At 39.3% G+C, this 26,371-nt stretch overlaps 1 protein-coding gene across 5 annotated transcripts in view; it reads left to right on the top strand.

The window, feature by feature from the left end:
- The window catches only part of nhsl2 (NHS-like 2), a 72,761-nt gene extending 47,940 nt beyond the window's left edge, over positions 1 to 24,821 (top strand). For 4 of the 5 annotated variants that reach the window (XM_046851752.1, XM_046851754.1, XM_046851755.1 and 1 more), the window contains exons 2-8: positions 8,651 to 8,803; positions 15,389 to 15,531; positions 16,006 to 16,195; positions 18,221 to 18,349; positions 18,604 to 21,096; positions 21,274 to 21,406; positions 21,569 to 24,821. In XM_046851752.1, coding sequence (XP_046707708.1) covers positions 8,651 to 8,803; positions 15,389 to 15,531; positions 16,006 to 16,195; positions 18,221 to 18,349; positions 18,604 to 21,096; positions 21,274 to 21,406; positions 21,569 to 21,884 — 3,557 coding nt within the window. In that variant the 3' untranslated portion in view covers positions 21,885 to 24,821. The remainder of the gene's footprint in view (positions 1 to 8,650; positions 8,804 to 15,388; positions 15,532 to 16,005; positions 16,196 to 18,220; positions 18,350 to 18,603; positions 21,097 to 21,273; positions 21,407 to 21,568) is intronic. The other variant, XM_046851753.1, reaches the window with a different exon arrangement.
- The last annotated feature ends 1,550 nt before the right edge of the window (positions 24,822 to 26,371 follow it).

Raw genomic sequence — 26,371 nt, 5'->3', positions numbered from 1 at the left:
TACAATGCCCAATACCGCTCCCCAACTGCATGATCACACTCATCCAAATACCTGTATCCAGTCACACCCTCTCTCTCTATGTACTCACAAAACAATGGCGTTTTGTGAAGTAATGCTCATTGTGTAATTTTGCTGTCGTTTCTATGTATTGTGTCTTATAATTTCTATCTGCCTTTTGCCTGACTATCCCTGTTAACAAGTTTAGCTCACATTTTCAATTTGTTGGCTAGTTTTCAATAAATTCTAAACTGCTGTTGAATTTGATTCTGAACCCAGCCATTAGGGTTGCACAAGCCAGTGCACTCTTAGTGCCGGTCCCAAGCCCGGATAAATGTGGAGGGTTGCGTTAGGAAGGACATCCAGCATAAAACACATGCCAAATAAAATATGTGATTACAAACCTTAATTTCATACTGGAACGGTCGAGGCCCGGGTTACCAACGACCGCCACAGGTATTGTTAGCCAACAGGGTACCGGTGGAAATTGGGCTACTGTTGAAGAAAGGAGGAGAAGGAGAGGAGGAAGACATCTACAGAGACAGCAGGGAAAGGAGAGGTGTGGGAGGGCGAAGGTTAGGGTTGGTACTTTAAATCTTGGTAATATACAGTTAGGTCTATAAATATTGGGACATCGACACAATTCTAACATTTTTGGCTCTATACACCACCACAATGGATTTGAAATAAAACGAACAATTTACATCCAAATCAGGTGAACAGTGTAGAAATTACAACAGTTTGCATATGTGCCTCCCACTTGTTAAGGGACCAAAAGTAATGGGCCAATTGGCTTCTCAGCTGTTCCATGGCCAGGTGTGTGTTATTCCCTCATTATACCAATTACAATAAGCAGATAAAAGGTCCAGAGTTCATTTCAAGTGTGCTATTTGCATTTGGAATCTGTTGCTTGCTGTCAACTCTCCAAGATGAGATCCAAAGAGCTGTCACTAACAGTGAAGCAAGCCATCATTAGGCTGAAAAAACAAAACAAACCCATCAGAGAGATAGCAAAAACACTAGACGTGGCCAAAACAACTGTTTGGAACATTCTTAAAAAGAAGGAACGTAAAGGTGAGCTCAGCAACACCAAAAGACCTGGAAGACCACGGAAAACAACTGTGGTGAATGACCGAAGAATTCTTTCCCTGGTGAAGAAAACACCCTTCATAACAGTTGGCCAGATCAAGAACACTCTCCAGAAGGTAGGTGTATGTGTGTTAAAGTCAACAATCAAGAGAAGACTTCACCAGCGTGAATACAGAGGGTTCACCACAAGATGTAAACTATTGGTGAGCCTCAAAAACAGGAAGGCCAGATTAGAGTTTGCCAAACAACATCTAAAAAAGCCTCCACAGTTCTGGAACAACATCCTATGGACAGATGAGACCAAGATCAACTTGTACCAGAGTGATGGGAAGAGAAGAGTATGGAGAAGGAAAGGAACTGCTCATGATCCTAAGCATACCACCTCATCAGTGAAGCATGGTGGTGGTAGTGTCATGGCGTGGGCATGTATGGCTGCCAATGGAACTGGGTCTCTTGTATTTATTGATGATGTGACTGCTGACAAAAGCAGCAGAATGAATTCTGAAGTGTTTTGGGCAATATTATCTGCTCATATTCAGCCAAATGCTTCAGAACTGAAGACAGTTGCAGTAGAGGCCTGGCAGAGCATCACCAGGGATGAAACCCAGCGTCTGGTGATGTCTATGCATTCAGGCTTCAGGCTGTAATTGACTGTAAAGGATTTGCAACCAAGTATTAAAAAAGTGAAAGTTTGATTTATGATTATTATTCTGTCCCATTACTTTTGGTCCCATAACAAGTGGGAGGCACATATGCAAACTGTTGTAATTCCTACACCGTTCACCTGATTTGGATGTAAATGCCAGATGACAGTCTGCAGTTAAAGCACAACTTGTTTGTTTCATTTCAAATCCATTGTGGTGGTGTATAGAGCCAAAAATGTTAGAATTGTGTCCATGTCCCAATATTTATGGACCTGACTGTAACTGGTAAAGGGAGAGAGTTATGATATAATGGAGAGGAGAAAGGTAGATATGTTGTGTGTTCAGGAGACCAAGTAGAAAGGTAGTAAGGCCAGGAACATTGGAGGTGGGTTTAAACTGTTCTTTCATGATGTGGATGGAAAGAGAAATGGTGTAGGGGTGAAGAAAGAGTTTAGTAAGAGTGTAGTGGAGATGAAGAGAGTTTCTGATAGGGTGATGAATGTGAAGCTAAAAGTTGAAGGGATAATGATAAATGTCATTAGTGCTTATGCTTCGCAAGTGGGTTGTGAGATGGAGGCGAAAGAAAAATTCTGGAGTGAATTAGATGAAGTGGTAGATTGTGTACCTAGGAAAGAAAGATTAGTGATTGGGGCAGACTTTAATGGGCATGTTGGTGAACGGCACAGAGGAGATGAGGAGGTGATGGGTAGGTATGGCTTTAAGGAGAGGAATGTGGAAGGGCAGATGGTGGTAGATTTTGCTAAAAGATGAAAATGACAGTGGTGAACACTTATAAACTGAAGAAGAAAGACTTTCAGAGATTCAGAGAAGAGGTCAGACAGGAGCTAGGTGGTGGTGAAGAGGTGCTGGATGATTGGGCAACTACTGCAGAAGTGATAAGGGAGACAGCGAGGAAGGTATTTAGTGTGACATGGAAATAAAAAGGAAGACAAAGAGATGTGGTGGTGGAATGAAGAAGTGCAGGAAAGCATAAGGAGAAAAAGGGTGGCAAAACAGAATTGGGATCGACAGAGAGATGAGAAAAGAAGGCAGGGTTACAACAAGATGTGGCAGCAGGTGAAGAGGGATATGACAAAAGCAAAGGAAAAGGCATATGAGGAACTGTATGAGAAGTTGGACACTAAGAAAGGAGAAATTGATTTGTACTGATTGGCCAGGCAGATGGACCGATCTGGAAAGGATGTGCTGCAAGTTAGAGCAATGAAGGATGTAGGAAGTAGTGGAAGTAGAAGCGTGGAGCTGTTTAGGAGAGAAGGCTGTGAAGTTTTTAACAAGATTGTTTAACAAGATTTTGGAAAGTGAGAGGATGCCTGAGGAATGGAAAAGGAGTGTGCTGGTACCAATTTTTAAGAATAAGGAAGATGTGCAGACCTGCAGCAACTACAGGGGAATAAAGTTGATTAGTCACACCATTAAGTTATGGGAAAGAGTAGGCCAGGCTAAGGGAAGAGGTGACAGTCTGTGCATAATATTTGATTTGAAAATGGAAATGTGTAGAGAAGGTATTATATTATTATTATATATTATTATATTTTGTGTATTGTGTATTGTCCTGCACTGTCCTGTGTTGTCTTGCACTGTCTTGTGTTGTCTTTTGCACTGTTTGCACCAGTTGCACACATGCACTTTATGTGGCGAGGATCTTAGTTCTTGGCCCTGTGTTCTTCTGTTCTGTGACTGTTGTTTTATGTTCTTTTATGTAGCACCTGGGTTCAGGAGGAACGTTGTTTCATTTCACTGTGTACTGCATCAGCTATATATGGTTGAAATGACAATAAAAGCTTCTTGACTCTTGACTCTTGAAGGAGTTGCATTGTGTATTTGTGAATCTATAGAAAGTGTACAACAGGGTGTCGAGAGAGAAGTTGTGGTATTGTATGAGGAAGTCAGATGTGGCAGAGAAGTATGTGAGGGTGGTGCAGGACATGTATGAGGACAGTGTGATAGCAGTGATGTGTGGATTGACAATAGGAATGACAGACTGGTTTTAGGTAGAGGTTGGACTGCATCAAAGATCGGCTCTGAGCCCTTTCCTGTTTGCAGTGCTGATAGACAGGTTGACGGACGAGGTCAGACAGGAGTCTCCGTGGACTATGATGTTTGAGGATGATATTGTGATTTGTGGTGAAAGTAGGGAGCAGGTTGAGAAGAGCCTGGAGAGGTGGAGGTATGCGCTGGAGAGAAGGGGAATGAAAGTCAGTAGGAGTAAGACAGAGTACATGTGTGTGAATGAGAGGGAGGGCAGTGGAGTGGTGCGGCTGCAGGGAGAAGAGGTGGAGAGGGTGGAGGAGTTTAAGTACCTGGGGTCAACAGAGCAAATTATTGGAGATTGTGTTAGAGAAGTGAAGAAAAGTGTTCAGGCATGGTGGAGTGGGTGGAGAAGAGTGTCAGGAGTGATATGTAATAGAAGGAAGTGACGAGGATGAACAGGATTCAAATTAGATTATTAGAGAAACAGTGCATGTAGAACGTTTGACGTTGAGATGGTTTGGACATGTGCAGAAGATGGACATGGGGTATATCGGTAAAAGAATGCTGAGGATGGAGCTGCAAGGAAGGAGGAAAAGAGGAAGGCCAAGGTAGAGGTTTAAGGATGTGGTGAGGGAAGACTTGCAGGTAGTTGGTTTGAAAGAGGCAGATGTAAAGGACAGGGTAGTATGGAAGATGCAATTGGTTCTGACTTTGGGGTATGAAATTCTGAAGAAATTTTTGTCTGCGCACATTTATGCAAATTCTCCTGCCCATCTTAGTGTTAAAAACTTGCTGGTTCTCTGCATCACGTAACAATCTCATCAGGTGCTGCTTCACTGGCTAAAAAGGCAGTGCAGTCTCACACACCTGTGGAAGAGAAAAAGAGAAAGAACAAATGAGAGCAGCATAAAAAAACTGGGGGCCATAAAGAGAATCTGAATTGGGATTCTTGTCACTACAATTGCTTTCTGGGAGTAATTGGTTTTGGCAGCTTTCTGCTTGTGATCACAGCAAAACACACACACACACAACTTTAATGCCTCCTCAAGCACGTGTGCAATTGTCAGTAATCCGAATTCAGCTTTTTTTTTTTTTACATATTTTTGCTCATACTGTGAGATTTTTACAAGATTCCTTCCAAAAGCATCTTAAGACAACACTTAGTTATCGTTAGTAATAGTGCAAAGTTTGCTTAGGAAATTATGATAATTTTTTTTAAAGGTCCTGATGATGAATTATCTGTCCAGAAACAACATAAAATATTTGAGAAAGGACATCATTTTAAGGGTGCCTCTCTTCCAAGTCGCATCACCTTTTTGTCCTCTGCTTTGTGTGTATTCACTGAGCACAAGGGAATACCTGTCTTCTTGTGTTTGGGTTGGCTGAGTGCACATACTGAGTTGAATATATGTGCTGTGGACTGACATAAAAAATTGGACAGCAGCTACGTAAAATTTTAAGCAATAGACAAGAAAGTTGGGTCCTTTGAACACAAACATGCAAAAATGTTCCACAGGATAGCTGTTTTACTTTGCCAGTTACTCCCTGTGTGTCATTGCGCACACTTTTTCCTGCTGACGGTTGACCTGTACTCTGCGCCATTTTGCAAGTGGCTGTGTTATATTGCCGTCACGCTAACACATAACTTAAACAACCCATCTGATTGATAAAGGCATTCTTTGACAACGAATTTCATTATAGAATATTATTGATTTTATCGATTAGTTGTTGCAGCTCTGAAAATGAATAAATGATTCAGCTTCTCTCTGTCTACCGTTTGTTGACAGCAGCCACCCACAAACTTCCTCTGTGCTTATATTACCTCAAAAGTGGTGCTGCAGATATGTCTGTGTTCAGGTCCATTTTTTTTTTCAAGAAAATGGAAAAATATGCCATTCTAGGTTTAATCACATTACAGTAGAATGATTTAGGCAGTTATTCTTTCTCATGATTGTCTGTTTACTCTTGGTTGAAGCAGAGGTGTAGCTATAGGGTGGATTGCACAATTTAAACCACATCACACATCTAATTGTAAAGATAATACAGATCATTGTACAGATCATGCTAAGATATTTAATTCAACTTTTTTCTCTTCCTGCTACCTAAAATTAATTCTTAGATATAACATTGGGTTTATGTTTACTTTGTGTTGTAAGAAACATAAAAGACAAGTATAAATCTGCATAAAAACTTCATAAAGATGGCTGCTTCTTTTCTTTTGCTGGGTTTTTGGCTGTACAGTTAGTGAATTTGGCCTGAGCCCCTTTGAATGACCTCTACTTCACAGTGATTAGAGTCACACTGAGAAGGACTTTGGTGTAGTCAATGGGCCACAATGGGCCTTATTTAATATCCTGGAGCTCTGAGACTGTCCATGCTAGTTAATCAGCTACTAATAAGACTGAATACATTTGGCTAATTTATAATAGCATGTATGTCACTGTGCATGTGGCAGACAAAGGCCTTCATCTGAGTTATTTCTGCTGGAGCATCACCTTAGACCTAAAATTATATCTGTGTAATCACACAAAAACCTCTTTCAAAAGCTGCATCATTAAGGTGCCATCTTTACTTATCGGTTTGACTGAAAAGTAAAAACTTGGCAGATTTTGGTTTTGGGGCCTCCATTTTAGTGCTTTAAAAACACAACCAGAATGCTTTCTTGAGAAACTAAAGCTAACCAAAGTCTGTATAAACTTATGTAAAGTTACATTTAATTAAGTGTTGGCTTAATGTAAATATGTGTTATCTATCTACAGAGCAAGAGATTTGTTTACATTTCTGTGTCAAGATTAAATCTTCTGCTCCCTCACTATTGCATACTCAGTTTGGTGAAGTGAAATATTGCCTACTGTGAGAAAAATACTTGCAATGCTGTCTTATATTTACCCAAAATAGATTACTTAGGAAAAATATGAAATGTAGAAAACAAGGACATATGAGCACCTAGTATGGTTTTCATTTATCCTCAGTGCCTGTTTCTTTATCACTATTCCTGGTCATGTGAACATGTTTTGTTTATTTGTAACTGTATTTATTTATTTATTTATTTGTTATTTTATTTTATACACATATTCAGCTGTTTCTATGACAACAGCAAGAAATGTGTGCGTTTTAAAATGTAAAGATGTGCACACTTAAAGGTGTAATCAAGGATTTATGGGTGTAGTTGAAAGCCCAAAATTAAGTTTAGCACCTAACTACTTTTGTAAGTGACAGGGTTTTTGATATTGTACATAAACACACTGCAAGTGTCCAGACTGTTTCTACAATCACCCTACCGGTCTACTGAGGTTAAAGCTATGCAGCTACATAGTGTAACAGTCTTTAATTTGACCAAACCTTATATTTCACAAGGGGGAAACACTTTCTGTAATCTGTTTATGATTAATGGTGCTTCATTCCCTGGTTCACTTCATTTGTAAACTTTAAATGCTGGTGGAAAACGGTTTCATACCAACCGAGATGTGATGCAGATATTACAAGAGTTCTTTTGATAATTATTTTTAAATAATAAGTTAATTATATTATACGTGTTATGACAGTTCTTTCCCTGTGTGTATGACTATGCATTTTTCAATCATTACTGTTCAACAAACTTGCCCCACCCTTCAAGTTGTGTTTGTTTGTGTTCAAAGGTCGATTTTTTAACCTTTGGGTGTCTCTGGTGCTACAGGTACATCAGCGGATGTTACATAATGAGTGGAATTGTATAGTAATTCCTTTTTGGAGAAGACTTGCTGAGAAGACTTGCTGTACATGTAATTAACTATATACAGCATACTCCTGGGAAAAGGTTTCTGGTCTCTCACTTATTTTTTTCCACATTTATTACTGTCTTAGGGTAAGAGAATCATGCTTTACTGTGCTAAAATTATCTCAGGAAAATATATTATTTACTTGACATGCCTTTGGCTAAACATAAGTATATGTGACGTGGTGTATTGCATAACCAAACTGTGTAAGCTACAGTACAAAACAATATGTGCTGTAATACATAGTGGTGTTCTTCCTTAGATCACAATCAGTGACAGGGAGTAGTCAGAAGGTATAGTTTTAATTATGTATGATGGGTGTTTGAGTGATGGGTGGCATGGTGGCCAGGCAAAGTAATATCATGCTCAGGTTATTGCCTGCATATGTCTGTGTGCATTTCTTCTCAGTTCTATAGTTCCCCAATTTCCCAAAAACTTGCTGGAAGGTGTTTTAATAAATAATGGTTGCCAAGGTTGTTAAAGTTTCTGAGAACAAATGAATGAATATGACAATTTGAATGATTTTAGGGTGTCTATAAAGGAAGACCAAAAGAATTCAGCTTGACTGAGAAAAGTATCAGATAAACCACAGATATTTAGATATCACATACAAGTTAAAATCATATATAAATTAACAAGGACAATGCCCCTAATAATTATTCAGATGTGTAGCAATCAACTGAAAACAAAAAAGTAAGAAAGGAATAATGCAGCTAGGTTAACTACCTGGGTGGGTTTAAGGATCATGCTCTTGATCAGTGGCCCAGCAATTGCGCCACCTGTTCTGGGAGTTGATCTGACAACCTTCCAGTCACGATCACTGAACCTTAACCAGTGAGCCAGCACTGTAATGAATACACATATAATGAACTGCATCTATACTTTTCTGCCCTTTTACAGTTCTGCAGATAAACACATCCCCACTGCGAGATTGGATTTTTATATGATTAGAGAAATGCAGCTAGCTGTAGTGGCGCATCCTGTCTCTCTGCACAAACACCGCGATACCTTGCCCTCGCATCCTGATATTACCTATGCAAATATCATCAATTTTTATTTGTGTCTTTCTCTCTTCCTCTCTCTGATCTCTCTCTTCCTCACTCCCTCTCTCCTTTCCTCCTGCTCGCTCTCTCTCTCTCTCTCTCTCTCTCTCTCTCTCTTTCTCTCTGCCAGCCACCACCAACTTGGACTCGGAGAGCAAGCGAACGGCCCACTTCCAATCGTCATGGCAACAGCATGTGAATGTGTTTGGCTCATGGAGTAGGCCGGAGTGTGTGCAGGAGCTGCACCAAGAGGCTCAGCTCAACCTCCAGAGCCTGCTGCAAGGTAGGAACCTCCAGACGCAGGGCGTGTGTGTGTGTGTGTGTGTGTGTGTGTGTGTGTGTGTGTGTGTGTGTGTGTGTTTGTGTGTGTTATGTGTGAGGGGTTTCAGGAAGATCTGGTTTCGATGGCAAACTCAGTGACATATGTTCAGATTACTGCGCATATTGTCATTTGTAGTGTGTTTGGCTGCGTCTTCTTTACGCCTGCATGTGTTTATTGATATTAGAAATGCGCGTGTGAGCAATACACTGTTAGTATTGCTTCATGGTATTGCTGTGCCATCTTTACATCCTGCCCATCTCTCCCCTTGCTTTCCTGTCCTTCTATAGCTCTATGATTCATGCTCCTCGTTATTTTGCTCCAGGAGAAATATATAGTCACCTCTTGTCTGTTTGTTTCAATCTTACACTTTGACTCAATGAATCCGATGCAGATGCTTTCTGATGCTTCTCAGAGTGTGTATGTGTTTGTATGCAGCTTGCATTTCCTTCTCTGGTTCTCTCCTTCCTCTGTTCTCTGTCAGTCTTTGCTCTTCACATATTAATGGATTAATGGTTAAGGATGAGCAGATGTTCGTCATGCTCTGTGAGATTGTGTGTGTGTGTGGTACAGTGCTTGCTGAACCCTATGTCACATTTAAAGTACATAATTTGATCAGCATGCTTGTGTGCGTGTCTGTGTGTGGTTCACATTTTCATATCTATATGTGTTATATGTTAGAGAAGTGCGGATAAGCATTTAACGATTACCATTTTGCTTTTGTTGTGAATGACAGTTTAATGGATGCTTAGTTTGATTTTTAGTGTGTTTCTTTTTCTAATTTCAAGTTTATTAAATAGGACGTTTAAAGACCATTCAAAACATTCGAAAGTAGCCTAATAAAATAATAAAATAATAATATATATCGGATAATACCAATCCAATATAAAGTTTTAAGTAAATATAACATATTACATTATTGTGGAACCATTAAAACAGTGGTTACACAGCTGCATGTGTGTTTGAGGAGTTACGTACATGAAAAATACATTGCTAATAATATTTTTAAGTGTTAGCAGCTAACTCATTTAATTAAAACTTTCTATCTTGATTTCTGTCAAATAGTGTATGTTCCCAGAGCTGTGTCTTCTAACCTTTCAATGAGTAACTAAAATTATGCTAATAGAAATGTTTGTATAAGTTTGCTTTTGTTGGAATGAAAGTGCAGTGTAAATGCACCTTATGTACTGCCCTGATGAACCCCAACTGACGAGAGATCAAAGCCTCTTTGAACTTAGTGTTTAAGCGTCTGTTTGTCAGGTGTGGCTACAAAGATGCTCTCAACCACTTAACCTGATATTTGTACTGATGCAACATACAAATCTTTTCATTTTGAAATACTTTCAAGTATTTTGGCTTGCAATTGGTCAAAATAATCAGGGGCTGTTTTGACCAAAAAAAAAAGTAAATAATGTAATAGCTTTAAAATTGTTACATTTAGAAAAAACATGGGCCTGTCTGTCCTCGAGGACATTTCAAAAAACATTTTGGCATTAAAAGCAGCAACATAGGAGATATTCAGGGACTCTGACATGAGTGTAATTAATTCCAAAAAAAACATGACAATAAATGTTGTCATAGGAAGACATTCAATGTTTGGATGCTTTGGCATGATGTGAAGCAGATAGACAGTTACAATTGATAAGGTTGATCACTTTCTAGCAGCAAGTCTGAAATTATTTTATTCTTCTTAATCCAAAGCAATATTTCCTTAATTATTATTTTTACTTAAGTACTAGAAATAATTATTCCCTCTTAAGCATTACTAGACAAAAATATAGCTTGCCATTTCATCGAGGATCCATAAAACTGAAAGTCATCTGTCCTGAAGAGTCTCCCACAGTGGAAAACCTACTGATGGTTACAAAGCTAAGCTAAGCTTATGGTTACACCTAAGACTTCTTCTATAAATGTTACATAAACACATCTTTAGAGAAAACAGCTAAACATTTTTCTTTATTAAATAAAAATTTTTAATCCATGTATTATTAGGTTTAGATTATGTGGTGCATCTGTTATACAAACCCCAGTGTAAGTTACTAAACTAACTATGATGCATTTAAGCAAGTGCATTTATATAAACCTTAAAGTTTTGGCTTGCAGTCAGCATACTGTTGCAGCCGTTATAAAATGTTAATCTGTTGTAATGTATTATAAGACTTTTACATTTCAAGTCAAGTCATGAAGTCAAGTCACATTTAAAGCATTTGGGCAGATGCTCTTATTCAGAGTGATTTACAATTATCTCATTCACACAAATAATCAGGTGAGGGATAAGGGCCTTGCTCAGGAGTCCAGCATGGTGATGCTAGGAATTGAACACACCAACCGTCTAAACATAAGTCCAACACCTTAACCATTGAATTCCTACCTCCCAGCACCGCATACTACATGAACTAACAACAAACACAGCTGCATTGTATTACTTTTCAACAAATTAAATAGTACATGATTTCTTCAAACTAGATGCAACTGATAAGGCACAAATACTGTGCTGTATACTCTAAGAATTAAGCATTTTGTTAAGTGTGTTACTCAAATTTACTCTACTTCAATGCAAATAATATTGAATACTGTGTTTTTAATTAACATGTAAGATGATAACATGTAAGAGATAAAAAACATTATTTCGGAAATAACTTTTATTTCAGTTTTGGAATCCTATATTGGTCAGATTTTTTTTTTTTTCAGCTTTTAAGAAGGTGTTTTCCCTCTTGTGAGGCTATTGCAGTGGTTGTGGAGGCAGTGGAGCAAACAGACAGCTCAGATACTAAGAAAAGCAAGACAGGATTGAAGTTTTGACATCCCTTCACTGCTCAGCAACAGTTGAAATGTAGTTAAGCAGCACAGATGAACTGGAATTACCTCACCAAGGATAAATCAAACTAAAAGCTCTCACTGCACTGCACATTATTTAAGTCTTATATTTGATCATTTACTAACTACCTAGTCATGTTTTGTTAAACTATAGCAAAAATCTAAATCTAAATACACTGCCCGTCCAAAAGAAAACTCACACACTAATGTTTAGTTCGAACGCCTTTAGCTTTGATTACAGCACGCATTCGTGGCATCATGCAAGCTTCTGCAATGTCACAACATTTATTCCCATTTAGAGTTGCAGTCATTTTTCACCAAGATCTTGTATTGATGATGGGAGAGTCGGACCGCTGCGAAATGTCTTCTCCAGCGCATCCCAAAGATTCTCAATGGGGTTAAGATCTGAACTCTGGTGGCCAATCCATGTGTGAAAATGATGTCTCATGCTCCCTGAACCACTCGTTCACAGTTTGAGCCCGATGCATTGTCATCTTGGAAAATGCCTGTGCCATCAGGGAAGTAAAAATCCATTGATGGAATAACCTGGTCATGTAGTATATAATGTAGTCAGCTGACCTCATTCTGTGGGCACATAACATTGCTGAACAGAGACCTGACCAACTGCTGCAACCCTGGATCATAGCAGTGCCCCCACAGGCTTGTATGGTAGGCAATAGGCATGATCAGTTTATCCGCATCTCTTCTTACCCTGATGTGCCCATCACTCTGGAACAGGGTAAATCTGGACTCATCAGACCACATGACCTTCTTCCATTGCTCCAGAGTCTAACCTTTATGCTCCTAAGCAAATTGAAGCCTTTTTTTTCAATTATAAGTGGTTATAAGTCTCACTGATAAGTGGTTTTCTTAAGGCTACACAGCTGTTTAGTCCCTTGAATTCCCTTCGCATTGTGCGTGTGGAAATGCTCTTACTTTTACTAATAAACATAGCCATGAGTTCTACTGTTGTATGTTTTACGATTTGATTTCACCAAATGTTTGATCGCCGGTCACGATCATTCAAGATTTTTTTCCGACCACATTTCTTCCTCAAAGATGATGGTTCCCCAAAACATCTTTTCCACGACCACAGGATGTGTCTTCCGACATGGTTTTTGAGAAATGAGAAGCTACTCACTGCATCAGTTAGGGTTAAATGACGTGTTGCCAGCTGAAACATAATCATCCATGCAGTAATTATCCAATAGAAGGCTCTTACCTATTTGCTTAGTTAAATCCAGGTGGAGTTTTTTGTTTTTGGATGGGCAGTGTATATTACCCACTAAGTATATTAGCATGGGTCACACAAATATGGTGACAATGAGATGATGAAACTTGGCAAGTAGTGAGCATTTTGTTTTCAGGAAGTGATGCTTTTATTTTGTTTGTTTATTATTTATTTTTCTAATTTTACTATCATGGCTGACCATTACTCTAACAGCATGATCAACCTTGGTCTTCCTCTTAGTTAAGAGATCCTGCTGAAACTTTGAAAAGTTGTGAACAGTTTTGTGAATAGCTTATAATTAAAAAAAATCTGAGTTAGAACTTTTAGTATTTTTCTTGTAGTATTGTTTTAAATAGGACTACTTATGTCTGGAAACATCATTTGTTTAACATTTTAACAATTTTCTAACATCTCTAAAACTTATTTTACTGAAAGCATAATTTGACTTATTTCAGTGTAGAATTATGTTGAATTAAGAAAAAAAAAAAAAGACAGTTCTTTGTAGTGACTAATTAGAAGAAAAAACCAACAAGAAAAAATTTTGATGAGGAAAAATACCCCCAAAATTCCTTTCCACCCAAAGCACTTCACTCTCTTGCACAACACTGATCAACTATGAATGTTCAATCTTGAATAGGTACTGGGAAAAAAGAAAAAAAATCAAAACAAAACAGGCCTTACGAAATGGCCATAGACAAGAAAAGAGGCATTGTTTCTCCCTTCTGCTCCCATGCCTTCTGTGGATCCAAAAGAAAAGGATTGACCCATATTTAATAAATGGCTGCTTTCCGGGGTGCATCTTGTTAGGCGAGTTGCTTTGAGGTTATTTGTGGCTGCTGTGGCTCTCAGCATGCATGAGTGGCTGACTGCATTTCTGCATGAGCCATCTGATTGGCTGAGAGGAAAGGAGACATTTGTTTCCTACCACTGTTCAGTGGCTGAGTGGCCGAAGGCAGGTCAACATAAGAGGCGAAGGTGTGTCCAAATGATCTTTATGTATACACACACACACATACACACACACACACGAAAAAAGATGCACAGGTGCAGAGATGAAGACACACACACAGTTTAGTGTTTTCTCTGTTAGATTCTCTTTCACATCTCCTTTGAAGTGGTGTGCAAAGGTCTTCAAAGCCAAATCCTTGCTTTCACAGAGCGGCCTGTGTGAATTGGTGAGTTCCTGCTGTTTGGACCGTGTGTTTGTTAAATATAGAGAAAATGCAATTTCGATTTTTTTTTTTTATCGTGTGTCAGTAGGTAACTATCAGTGCCATGATTGCCAGTTTTATTATCTCTCTTAACATTTGTGAACAAAGTTCAGAGTGATTAGGGTGTTTGGTGTCCATTCGAGATGGAATTGTAAAGCGAGGGCAGGTGGCTGGGGCAGTTTTGGTCTTATTAGACAGCTGTTTGTGCACTTGTAAAATTATGAGGTACTGTACACACAGACACCCATTAATACTATTTCTGCTATAATGTGTTTTTTGAGGGATCTTAGCTGTGAAAGTTTCTTGAGTTCTGTTTGACAGTAGTTTGACTTTAAACATTGTTTGATTTTGGCTTTTATAATGCTCAGCCAGCGATCAAAGGATATTTCGGATGTTCTTTTTTAAAACCATGCCTTAGTCACATGACCTTTCCTTTGCACCACTCGTGTTCCTTATCCACTTTTTGAATGCATGCAGCAACAAGCTGATTGTATCCTGAAGGTGGCAGAGTTTACAACTCCATAACTGTGAACTTAGATTCTGAGATAACAGCTACTCCAGAAATACTAATCTCGTTATAGGAATGAATCGAGCTCTTAATTATTTTTTCTAATGGACTTTAGCTTTGGAACATTGGCAACTATTTGTAACAGTCTGTAAGAAATGCGTTTGGTAGATGCTTGTTTTATAGAGGTTTAGCAGATACTTACACGCATGTTTGCACCCCTAGCAATGTGTGTGTGTGTGTGTGTGTGTGTGTGTGTGTGTGTGTGTCTCAATGGAGTGGTAGGCTTTGGAATGGGGGCTTTTGTTGACTCAAAAGGTATTCAATTGTCTCAGAGCACCCATCATTGCTAGGCAACCTAACTTTGAGATTGCGGCATCCCTTTTCTGCTTTAAGGGATCAAGTTCACTGGTCACAATACTGTGGTTTTAGGGTAGGGGGAATAAGGGGAAAGTTGGATTTGAAAGAGTGTGTGTGTGTGTGTGTGTGTGTGTGTGTGTGTGTGTGTGTGTGTGTGTGTGTGTGTGTGCTGTGGCTGAGGGGTAGTAAGTGATTTAGGGTATTCTAATACCCACAGGGATGAGGTGGCTTATGAAGACCTGTAAGTCGCATGTAAATTTTTGCTCAATTAACTAAAATATTAATAATCCTTTTTATAGAAACCTCAGCGTGAACCTGACAGGAAGAGAAATATACAAAATGGCTACTTTCTATATTGCTGACTGCTTCTTCTTGAAGGAATGTTCTGCATGTGCTAATGCTAATCCTAGGCTGTTTGTGTGCAGACTTCGAGGAGCAGCTGTATGATAACAGAGTAACTGGGCAGACATTCCGGCACCCTTCGTCTCAGAGCTCAGAGGACACCTCCACTACCTTTAGCCGCTCGCCTTCCTCACACAACAACAAAAAAACAGAGTTTGTCTTCCTGGTAATTATCTGCTTGTTTTCTTGCAGATGCAAATTTGATGTTGTGGAGTGTATCCTTTATTTTATATAATTTGTGAAAAGTTAACAGTAAACATGGGTAGGTGTGCCCCACAGACGAAATGTCTATATTTGAGGATTGTATGTATAAATTTAGGCATGACACCACATTAAGTATTATCAATTTTTTAAAAGCCAATGAGTCTTACAGAGTAAATTAAACTTTTGTGAAACAGATGACAGACATGTTAATAAGCAATTATCAGACGTACTACTGCAGAAGTCTACTATTAAAAGATGATCTTGTAAGGTGTTCCAAAACAGAGGGTTTCCTTCTCAGAGAGCATTACAAATAAAGGCTGTTTAGAAAGGCTGTTTAGAAAGGAACACATTACTAAGAACATGTGTAATTAACGAGCTGTTACTTGCTTCATGATAATCTACTTTAGCTAATCCATTTTCCTATCTTTCTTCCCAGCCTGCAAATAAACAGGTGTGTGAGGATGAGACAACATCATTAGGAATCCGGGCTCAGGACCCGGCTGCTTGTGGCTCAGACCGCTCCCTCCTGGGCTGGAATTCTTCAGTGGGGCCCCCGGTTGCTGAAAAACCTCGCTGGCACCTGAGTCGACACTCCTCTGCACACCTCGTCCCTATCGATGTCACTGGTACGGACACTCAACATATTCTGCTCCTGCACTTCGCAGTGTAATTCGATTTTATCAAAGAGAGGTTCTGATTTCTCTGGGTCACAGTTTGCTTTTGTCTGTTATTAGCAATAGGTAATAACTATTTCCAATGTCTATTATTGTTTCTATTAATGATCAATTTGATCATTGGTTTTTGCTTCTCAGATAAATAAAAGAAAGTTTTAATTTCACATTTTTAAGATTGCTATCATAATTAAACTGATGTCTGAACTGAGGTTCAGCCCAGGTCAGGCATTTTAGGATTTCCTACATGACATCATTTTCCTCATATTGTTTCCTTGCCACGTTTCCTTCTTGTATTTTTTGTGTTAAACCTCAAATTACACTGACTGAGTAAAATAACTTGAACCACATGCCAAATCATCTCCTCATTTCCACTCATGGGTGCTGTGACATTGTTTATACCTCCCACATTTCTCAAGCTGTCACTGTGTTTTACTCAGATATTGACTCTTTATTTGGCATTCCCCTAGCATCCGGTCTCTAGGTTCTCCTATATCATCCTTCCTATTCATATCTACTTCTAAGTTTTTACACTCTGTTTCTCTTTTGCTTCTTGTCGCCAGAATTTCTGTTCTCTGATTGTTCCAAGGGCTCTGATCTCTGGGCTCAGTGTAGTTGAGTAAGACTAGGTCTGTAAACTCTGTTAATGCCATGTTCAGGCAGCCTGGAGTCTAATACACAAAGAGGTGCCATTCCACTCCCCATCCGTCTAAGAAAATGAACAGGTAGCTGTTGCCATGGCAACGCCCAGCTCTTCCCTCTTAGCTTGGTGAGGAGGAATGGAAAAGCTGCTCATACTGAAAGAAAGGGAGACAGTGACAAAGAGGGTGGTTGAGTGTAAAGGAGAAGGAGGGAGAGTTTTTTTTGCCCTCTTCTTTTTTCATTTTTATGAATGGCATAAACACTTGTTAGGAGAGAATGGAGCTTTTTTGGACGTTTTGTGAGAGAGCAGAGACAGTGGGTATGTGCACTGTAGCCATGGTTAAGGCTTAGGCTACTGATTGGAAGCTTGTAAGTTCAAATGGCAGCACCATTAAGCTGCAACTGTAGTGTATTTGAGTATAGCCATTAATCTTCAACTGCCTGGTTGAATCTGTGCAAGTTGTAAGTTACATGGATTAAAACATCAGACAAACAAGTAAATGCACATGCTCACAAGCGTACAACTGCTTAATTGGCTTAATTGTCAAATTATGTTAGTATGTTAGTAGCCATTGCAATAGTTTTGTTCCTTAGGCATTTGCCATTTTGTACAAGCTGTACACTTTATAAAGTTCAATCTATTTTCAACACTACACATTGATGATTCATCTTGTGTTGCATGAATCTTATTTTTAAAAAACATAGTCTTCATGCATTACTAGTAACTCTGCAATGGTACATTATAGTTAAATGGTTGTAAATGTACATATGTTTCGAAATAAAAAATCTGAGTAGGGCAGGGGCAGGTATAAAAAGTGTGCATTGTTGTCCATGAATATTAGCTTTTTCTTCTAACCATTCACTCAGACACTGCACACTGTCTACATGTCTAGTGTCTTACTCCTACTAGGCACCAACAAGTCATGAGTAATTCTTCATCTCATGCTGGCCATACTACTTTATAATGTGAACCAATTAAAACCTTTGAATATATATATATATATATATATATATATATATATATATATATATATATATATATATATATATATATATACAATATTTTAGTTGACATTTCTAGAAGGTACATGTCTTGTATATTGTAGTTTTGTAGACTCGACTAAAACCTGTTATTTAAATTTAGCCTAGTATTAGTGCAAAATCTTCAAAAGTGATTTAACACTGTGATCTGTTTAATCAGCTAGCCATTTGTATTTCAAGGCATAGTGTCATAGTGTCTCAGAAACCAACCATGTGATCGTTTATATATTTTACACACATATTTTGACAAAGGTCTGTCTCTCCGATTGAGAAGTGGTATCTCATGTCTTGCCTCAGGCCAGAGCTTTGATAAGCACGCCAGCGAACTCCAGGCCCCCTTTAGAACTGAAAAGGCGGTTAACCCAAAGACCATCCGCCGCCCAAGGAGTGTGATCGCAGGCCCTGATGTCACGCTGCACTGCCAAGGTGACCAATAGGAAGATAGAAAGTTATGTTGGGAACTGAAAGCAAAAGGAAATAAACAAACAGAAAACAGAAAAACAGCCAGGTCAATAGGCAATGTGAGATTTCTTACTATGTATGCTATTTTGGCCTCAGTGGAAGGAATTATGGGTTTTCACACATTATTCAATACAGAAAATTGCATGCTTCTAGAATTATGGTAACAGTGCTTGTGCTTTTTATTTCTAAGTTCAGTCTGTTCTTTATATCTCCTTTAGGTGATGGCAAAATTCTTGCTGTTGATCTGATACAGGGTGCTTGTTCTCCTGACTCATCCCAACCAAGATCTCTGGAACCCACCACAGAGAATACAGGCGAGCAGCACATACCTTTACGGAAAACTCAGAGTGACAGAGAGCACAGTGTCCCCCCATCTCCCAAAGCCCCCAAAGGCATGATGGACCATGCCACTCTTATGTGCCCCAGCTCTTCTTGGAATGGCCCAAAGGGTTCCACTTTTTCTCCCTCCTGGAATGACTCCTACAGCTATGCCCTAACCCCAGACCCTGCTGCCAAGCAGCCTTTGTCAAAACCTGGGAAATCTGACTCGGGTGGAGGTGGCCTTATATGCCCTTCTCAAACCAGCTCTACCATGTCCATAAGCTCTGTATCACACTCAAACTCCTTCACTTTCATCTCAGAACCTTCTGGGCACAGGACATATGCAGTCACACATGGAAATGCAATTAAAGGAAAGATTTATGAGACTGAGGGTGCAGCACCTAGTCCAGCAGCCGGTAATGGGCTCAACAAGTGTGAGCAAGAGAAGAAATCAACGCGAGCAAATGCTTTTAAATTCCGTGAACGCTCCCTTTCAACACCAACGGATTCTGGATCACTCTGCTCAACAGACAACATATGCTGCCCAGGAGAGACAGTACCTATAGTCAGAGAAGGTGAGAGCTATGCTTTGCTGTACCCTAGCAACAGCTCTGAGGATAACACCAGTACAGACAATGTGTCTGTAGCAACAGGGTCTGACTTCTTCCCAGTTAGTAGGCTAAGGTCACGATCAAGAAGTATCTCACTGAAGAAGCCCAAAAAAAAGCCACCTCCTCCAGTACGCAGTGTGTCCCTTGTAAAGAACTTGTCAGCAATTGGTGGGATGGGCTCACACCATGATGAAAGACATATTAGAGATGGTAGGCCTAAGAGCCTCTTCATTCCACGAGATCACAATTTCCAGGATTCATTCCAGCCTGAGTTCCTTATGGCTTCTAAACCAGATGAAGAGACACACAGCAGTTTGGAGACATCTCAGCCTCCTGACAGAGAAGCTGAGCTAGGCTTCCCACCTCACTGGCAGCTCAGTGAGTGGAAGTCCAACAATGACCCATATCGTTCATTATCAGGCTCTAGCACTGCTACGGGTACAACAGTAATCGAATGCGTTAAAGTGCGTGAAAGCTCAGAATCCCTAAATTCACCATCAACCTCGCGTGCTACTTCCCCTTCCCCAGTTTCCATTGAAGCAGAAACTAAGGCCTCTCCATTCAAGCCTCCATGTCTTATGTCCCCCTCGAGTGGATACTCGAGTCAGTCTGAGACTCCCACCCCAACTATTACATACCCTGCCATCAGTGGACTGACCCCAACAGGGTGCAAGATGCGCCCAAAAATCCCAGAAAGAAAGTCCTCTCTTCCAGCAACCTCACCAAAAGACAAATCCCAGTCTCGTCTTTCATTTGAGTTACCTGCGAATTCCCCAGTAGACTTGTCATCTGTCAAACCCAAACCTAAAGCAAGCCGGAGACACTCAGACACATCTACCACCAACAAACCAGGAAAACCGAGTCAGTCATCACTGCCCATGGTTACCACAACAGATCTGCGAAACATAAGACTCCGCTCAGTAAGTCGCTCAGAACTTGAGGACAGTCCTGATGGATCCTCTGACATCATAGAAGAGGAACAAGGACGTGATATTAGTCCTCCTACCACCCTATATAGCTCTAAGCCACCCAAGCCACCAGTTGCAGTAAAGCCACCACTTCCCAAACGACCCATGAACTTGATGCTTAAGTCTCCCTCATCATCACCCCATGCTCAGGAATCTCCACCAGCCTCCCCAATAGACCGACCAATGCCTGTAGGCAATATTTACATGGTGGTCAGGAAGCCTAAACCTAAGAGGCCATCCCAATCATCAACCAGTCCATCTGCAGTTACACCTCAAGAGCATGTGCCTAGGAATCCACCTCCTCTACCTGAGCTTGACCTTGAACATGGGATACCAATTGAGGAGGATTTTATCTTTCCTAGCAGTCCAGAGAAAGAGGACATAGGCAAGAACCTTTGTGGTCAAAGTCCCATTTTCTGCATAGGTGAATTAGACAAGAAGAAACCCAAGGTACCCCCACCAGTACCAAAAAAGCCAAATGTTCTTCTTTTACCTTCCCCTACTGTCCAGGTACCAAGCAATGGCACTACAGAAAAGCAAAGCCTGCTACTGGAAAGTGGTTCTCAGTCACCTCTAGGCCCACCACCATCTGAAGCTGAGGAAGCTTCTTATAATGAAGATGATCAAGACATATCAATTTACCAAGAAATCCCAGGGGGTTGGCAGAGCAATGCACACCATGAACATCAAGGACACCTGGAAGGTCTTGGAAATGAAGAAAACAATGATGCACCAGAGGACGGTACCCCCAAGGATATTGGATCGATTAGAGATGTTGAGATAAAGGCATTTACTGCAGAAATAATGGCAGGTATGTTTCAGAGACATTTTCTAAAACCTGTGCTGTAATTTAGGTAGCAATAGCAATAAATAATAATTGCAAACAAATATAATTCAAAGTATAAAATGGTATTATAGAACTTATAAGTGTAACTTAAGATACAGTAAAGACTAAAGTAAATGTTTATTTGTAAAAATGTGCTTACAGAAGCTCCACTTGAGGAAAACAGTTCCATCAAAGACAAGACAGAACTGCACATCACTGAAGAAACAGATGATGATGTGCTTGTAAACACACCTACCACCCATACAACTGAAGACCTTTTTACCATCATACACAGGTCTTACAAACATTGATTAATTATAGCTATTGCCAATTAATTGATCATCTGCAATCACAAGGGATATTAAAATAAAAACTGATATACAGTATTAACACAACAAACTCTGTGCATGCTTACTTTACCAAATGCTCGATATAACAATTGATTTTTCTTACACAGATCTAAGCGGAAAGTCCTTGGCCGTAAGGAGCAAGCATTTGGCAGTCGTCAGAGCCTTGTGTCACCTGTGAAAAGTAGCAGCAGTGACATTCGAACTTTGACACTGGGAAGCACTCCAAGGTCAAATTCTCGGAATGAAAACTTCATGGCACTTCTTCAGAAAAAGGGCAGCAAGTCAAGCAGTGGAACACGGGTCTCTGCCATGGAACTGCTGAAAAGCACAAACCCTTTGGCTCGCCGTGTCACTGAGTTTTCTCAGTCAGATCTGGATGCTGCTGGGACTGACCCATCTAAAACAGCTCTACCAGACCAGTGATTGAACTTGTAGAGATCCGAATGTAATGGCTCTTAGTGCATCACTGCACATCTAAATGGTTTTACTTCCCGGGATCTTGCACTGTCTGAAGTAAGGTGCTTTTGAGTTTTTTCAACCCTGGGTCTCACCTTTTTGTCAAGTGGAGGTGGAGTGCTGTCCATATCAAAAGGGATGGAACAAATTGTTTATATGAGGTTCTGAAATAGTTTGGTTAGCATTGGAAATATAGGCTCACCAGCCATTGTATGTAGACAAATTTGCCAATGCCCACATTTAAAATGCAGAATTATTGCAAGTCTAAGAAAGATGATATTTCTTTTGTGATTAGCTTGAAGTTCATAAAACAAATGCGAAAAAGCATAATTGTCCTAGTCAGAAAGAGAAATACGGATGATCTGCTGTGGAGACCCCTAATGAGAGCAGCTGAAAGAAGAAGTCGTCCTAGTCAGAAAGAGAAACATTCCATAAAGAAAATGTAAAACAAATTCCCTTACAAAGCACTTTTATTACTAAAGTAGTTTACAGTAGATTTATTTGTCATTTTTGTTTGTTTATATTCATACATAAAGATATAAAGGGTCCTGTTTAACCTTCTGGGGTTGAATTAACCCAGAATAAAACCGAATATCCGATATTTAAATATAGATTAAGGATTTTTGTGGCTTTCCTTAAAACTGCCTTTTTTTTTTGCCATGTTTACAACAAACAGGGACTAAAGTCACAAAATAGACAACCTTCATGCAATATTCTTTCTAAATTATAGATCTTCCCTTACTGCCAGTAGTGGTACACAATGGGTAGTAGTGTTGTGTATGTGTAGTACATACAGTACACACAGTGAAAAACCAAAACCACCACAGAGCAGATTATGAGAACGGTACCAAATGAAAGCAAATATAAGCTGGACACAAAGAAAAAAAAATATCAATGACTGTAGACAGAAGCTTTCAAATCCTTCTACTGGGGTCTTTGATCCTGGCTGTCTAATATGGAGAACCTTTCAGGGGTTTCTTGTTATGGTTATCGAAGTAACCAAGGAAAATAGTTGTTAAGGACTACAAATGGTAAAGAAGAACTTCTTAAGGTCACCTCCATATCTTTTTAACCAGATATTTGGGAGATATGGTGCTGCAGAATATTATAATCACCACATGCCCAAAAAAGCTGCAGCTACAATGTGTTCCTAAAAATTTTATCTGTGTCCACATTGTAATTCTCACTTATTATATGACCATTTCATACTATGCATCAAGGCTGGATGTGCTGCTTCTGTGTCACTTAGGGCAAATTAGCAGTGAATGCCTATTAATATCAGGAAGAGGGAACAAAGCTCAACAGTTTAGTTTTCTGAGTTTTTTTTTTTTTGTATAGTCATCACCCATGTCACTGCTGAAAAGGACATTTATTTCTTTGGTATAACTCATAGACAAAAACTATCATGAGAATTTGAGGTCTGTGTAGGTCTCAAAATCAGGTTTGTCTATCAGATGTTTGGAGACAAAAAGACAGAAAATTTAGTGTGCAGAGAATTTCCCATAAAGACTACTTGCTCCTTCCCATTCCCTTGAAATATTTTCTCCCACATGTGATTGTGCTGCTCTGGCTCACAATCAGAATCATGAAACCTGGTGCTATTGAGCCAGAGCACCCCCTGCAGTCCAGGAGGGGAAGCACACCTGGTGAGAAATCTGTTCCGGCACTGAGGATAAAAAAAAGTTAATTATATCAGGCCGTCAGGTATCCTGAAAGCATCTAAATATATCAAAGAATATAAAGTATTACTTTAAAATAGTGAGTGAAGCTTGTTTTCAGTATTTAGTGAATGAAAAAAGACAACCAGTGTTTGTTTGCCTTGTACTCTGGCGTCAAGCCTGTGTTTTTAAATGCCTTGGTAATGCACTTCTGTAGAAATATCCACAGTTTCTTTTAGTCTTTTTATGAATACTACTCTAACGGTCATTATTACTCTTGTGCACTCTGTGCTGCATCCATTCTTAGTTGAAATTAGCGTAAAAAATTCCAGAGGACGGTGGAGAGGGAGAGAGAAAGCCAAAATGTCTGGATATACAATGAGTGAAGTATGTAAGAGGAAGAAAACAGAATGTTAGAAGCCATATGTTGAGTCACTGGGAGTTTTCACATACATCTAGTGACAACTTAGACTGTACATTCTGTCACATAGACCAAAAGGATACAGTGACCTAAAGCATAAGAGATTTCTTTATGTGACAAACTATCATTAAAACATATACTTGCTTCTGTATTCTTCCTCCTTTCTCCCTCCATCTTGGCCTCTTTCCCATTCTCCTAATGACTCTCACAGGAGCTTAGGTTTGTACACAGAGGAGAGATGAATTTCAAATATGCCCCGACAAAATCAGAGCACAGTGAACTTTGAGAAATTCAGACCCTAGAGGGTATAGTTTTTTAAAGCATTGTGCTTAGGATCAGCAACTATTGGACAATTGTTTAAAGAGACTCTGGGGATTTATTTTAAAACATTTTTGTGAATCAATTTAAGTCAGAAGTCGTCCCCTTCTAAGCTTAGAAACTTTCAGCCAGTGCCAAATTTGAAAACATACACTGTATATAAAATGTAATTCTAAGATACAATTTAGTCAAAATTTATCATAAAGATTACTATATCAGAGAATTATAAAGACTATAAAAGATCACCTTAGAGTTTGCTGACTCTATGAAAAAAAGCTTTAATTGCCCATTGTCCTTGGGACATAAACAGTTGGCTGGGAAAGAAAGAAAGTACTGGGAATTATATTTTTGTTATTTTATCATTGTAAAAAGACGTATATAAAGAAATCTGAATATTATGAGCCTCCCTCTCCAGCAGTAAGGATATGTAGCTGTGAGCTCTTCAAGCAGCTATGTCTTGCCTATGTGATAAAAAGTTACATAAATAAATTATTTTTCTTGCTTAAACAATCTGTTGGAGTTTTCATTTTTAGTTAATGGTATTGAGCTATTGAAAAATAATGTACATACAGGGTAAAGCATTATTTACAATGAATTCAAATAGTTAAAAAAAATATTTTTGAGATTTGTATTAATATACAGTACTGTGCACAGGTTTCAGGCAGTAATGAAAATATGCTGTAAAGTAAGAACGCTTTCTAAAATAATAGTGTTAATAACTTAATAATTAACAACGTGGAAAGTGAATGAACAGTAGAGAAATCTAAAGGAAATCAATATTTGGTGTGACTATTTTTGTACGCATGACAAAGTCAGAAGCTAAGTCAGGTGTATGATTAACCAGTTATACCAAGCAGGAGCTACTGATCAACAATTTCATATGTAGGTTTAAATACGTTCATGAACTGGAACAGAAACAGCTTTGGATGAGACTTAAAACTGGGTGAGGAACAGCCAAACTCTGATATGAAGGTGAGGTTGTGGAAGACAGATTCATGGCAAGACACAGAACAGACCACAGAAGTCAAGTCAAGTTTATTTCTTTAGCGCTTTTCACAACAGACATTGTCTCAAAGCAGTTTTACAGAATTTTAAGAGTTATGGTGAACAGTGTGCATTTATCCCTGATGAGCAGCCGTGGCGACTGTGGCAAGGAAAAACTCCCTTAGATGTTTTGAGGAAGAAACCTTGAGAGGAACCAGATTTAAAAGGGAACCTATCCTCATTTGGGTGACATCAAGGGTGTGATTATAAATCTTTTAACAGTCAAGACCACTGGAGAATGAGAACTAACATGAGCACTGGAATGTAAGAGTATGAGTAATGTTTTTTCTAGAGTCTTTTACAGTCATTTGTGGTTATACAACTAGGAGCTACTGAGCAACTCATAAAATAACTCAACATTTGCGATCATCACAGATCCAACACCAGCTTCTTCATGCCAGAGCCTTTAAACACTCAAGGAGGTCCAATGTCAAAACTCCACACATGTAGTGGGATCCAATTGGCACTGGTACGTCTCTAGATGGTTCGGGATGTTTGCGAGTTCGGCATCTACTTCTTTAAAGGTTCACAATCTTCATAAGGTGGGATGTGACTGGGGCTGGAGCAACCTAAGGATGCCTCGGGATGGCTATAGAAAGAGAAGCAGTGGAGAGGAATTAGCGTAGTTGCTGTTCATGATATTAACAAGCACAAGTTGATAATGTGCATGTGATCAGATGTAATGGAGCACAAGCTTATGATATGTGAAGTGTGTTATATGTAGGCTTTGCTAAAAAGATAAGTTTTTAATCTGCACTTAATCTAGGAGAGTCTGTCTGAGCCCCAAACACTGTCAGAAAGACTATTCCAAAGTTTAGGAGCTGACTGGAAAGATAATTGGGAGCCAAACAATTTAGTGTTTTGTAAGTAAGTAGCAGTAGTTTGTAGTTAATTCAAAACTTAACAGGTAGCTGGTTTAGGGACGATATAATTGGGGTTATATGATCATATTTTCTTGACCTTGTGAGAACTCTGGCTGCTGCATTCTGGACAAACTGTTGCTTGTTTATCAA

The sequence above is a fragment of the Silurus meridionalis genome, chromosome 6 (genome assembly GCF_014805685.1).
Source record: "Silurus meridionalis isolate SWU-2019-XX chromosome 6, ASM1480568v1, whole genome shotgun sequence".
Lineage (NCBI taxonomy): Eukaryota > Metazoa > Chordata > Actinopteri > Siluriformes > Siluridae > Silurus > Silurus meridionalis.
This window is presented reverse-complemented; position numbering and strand designations above follow the sequence as displayed.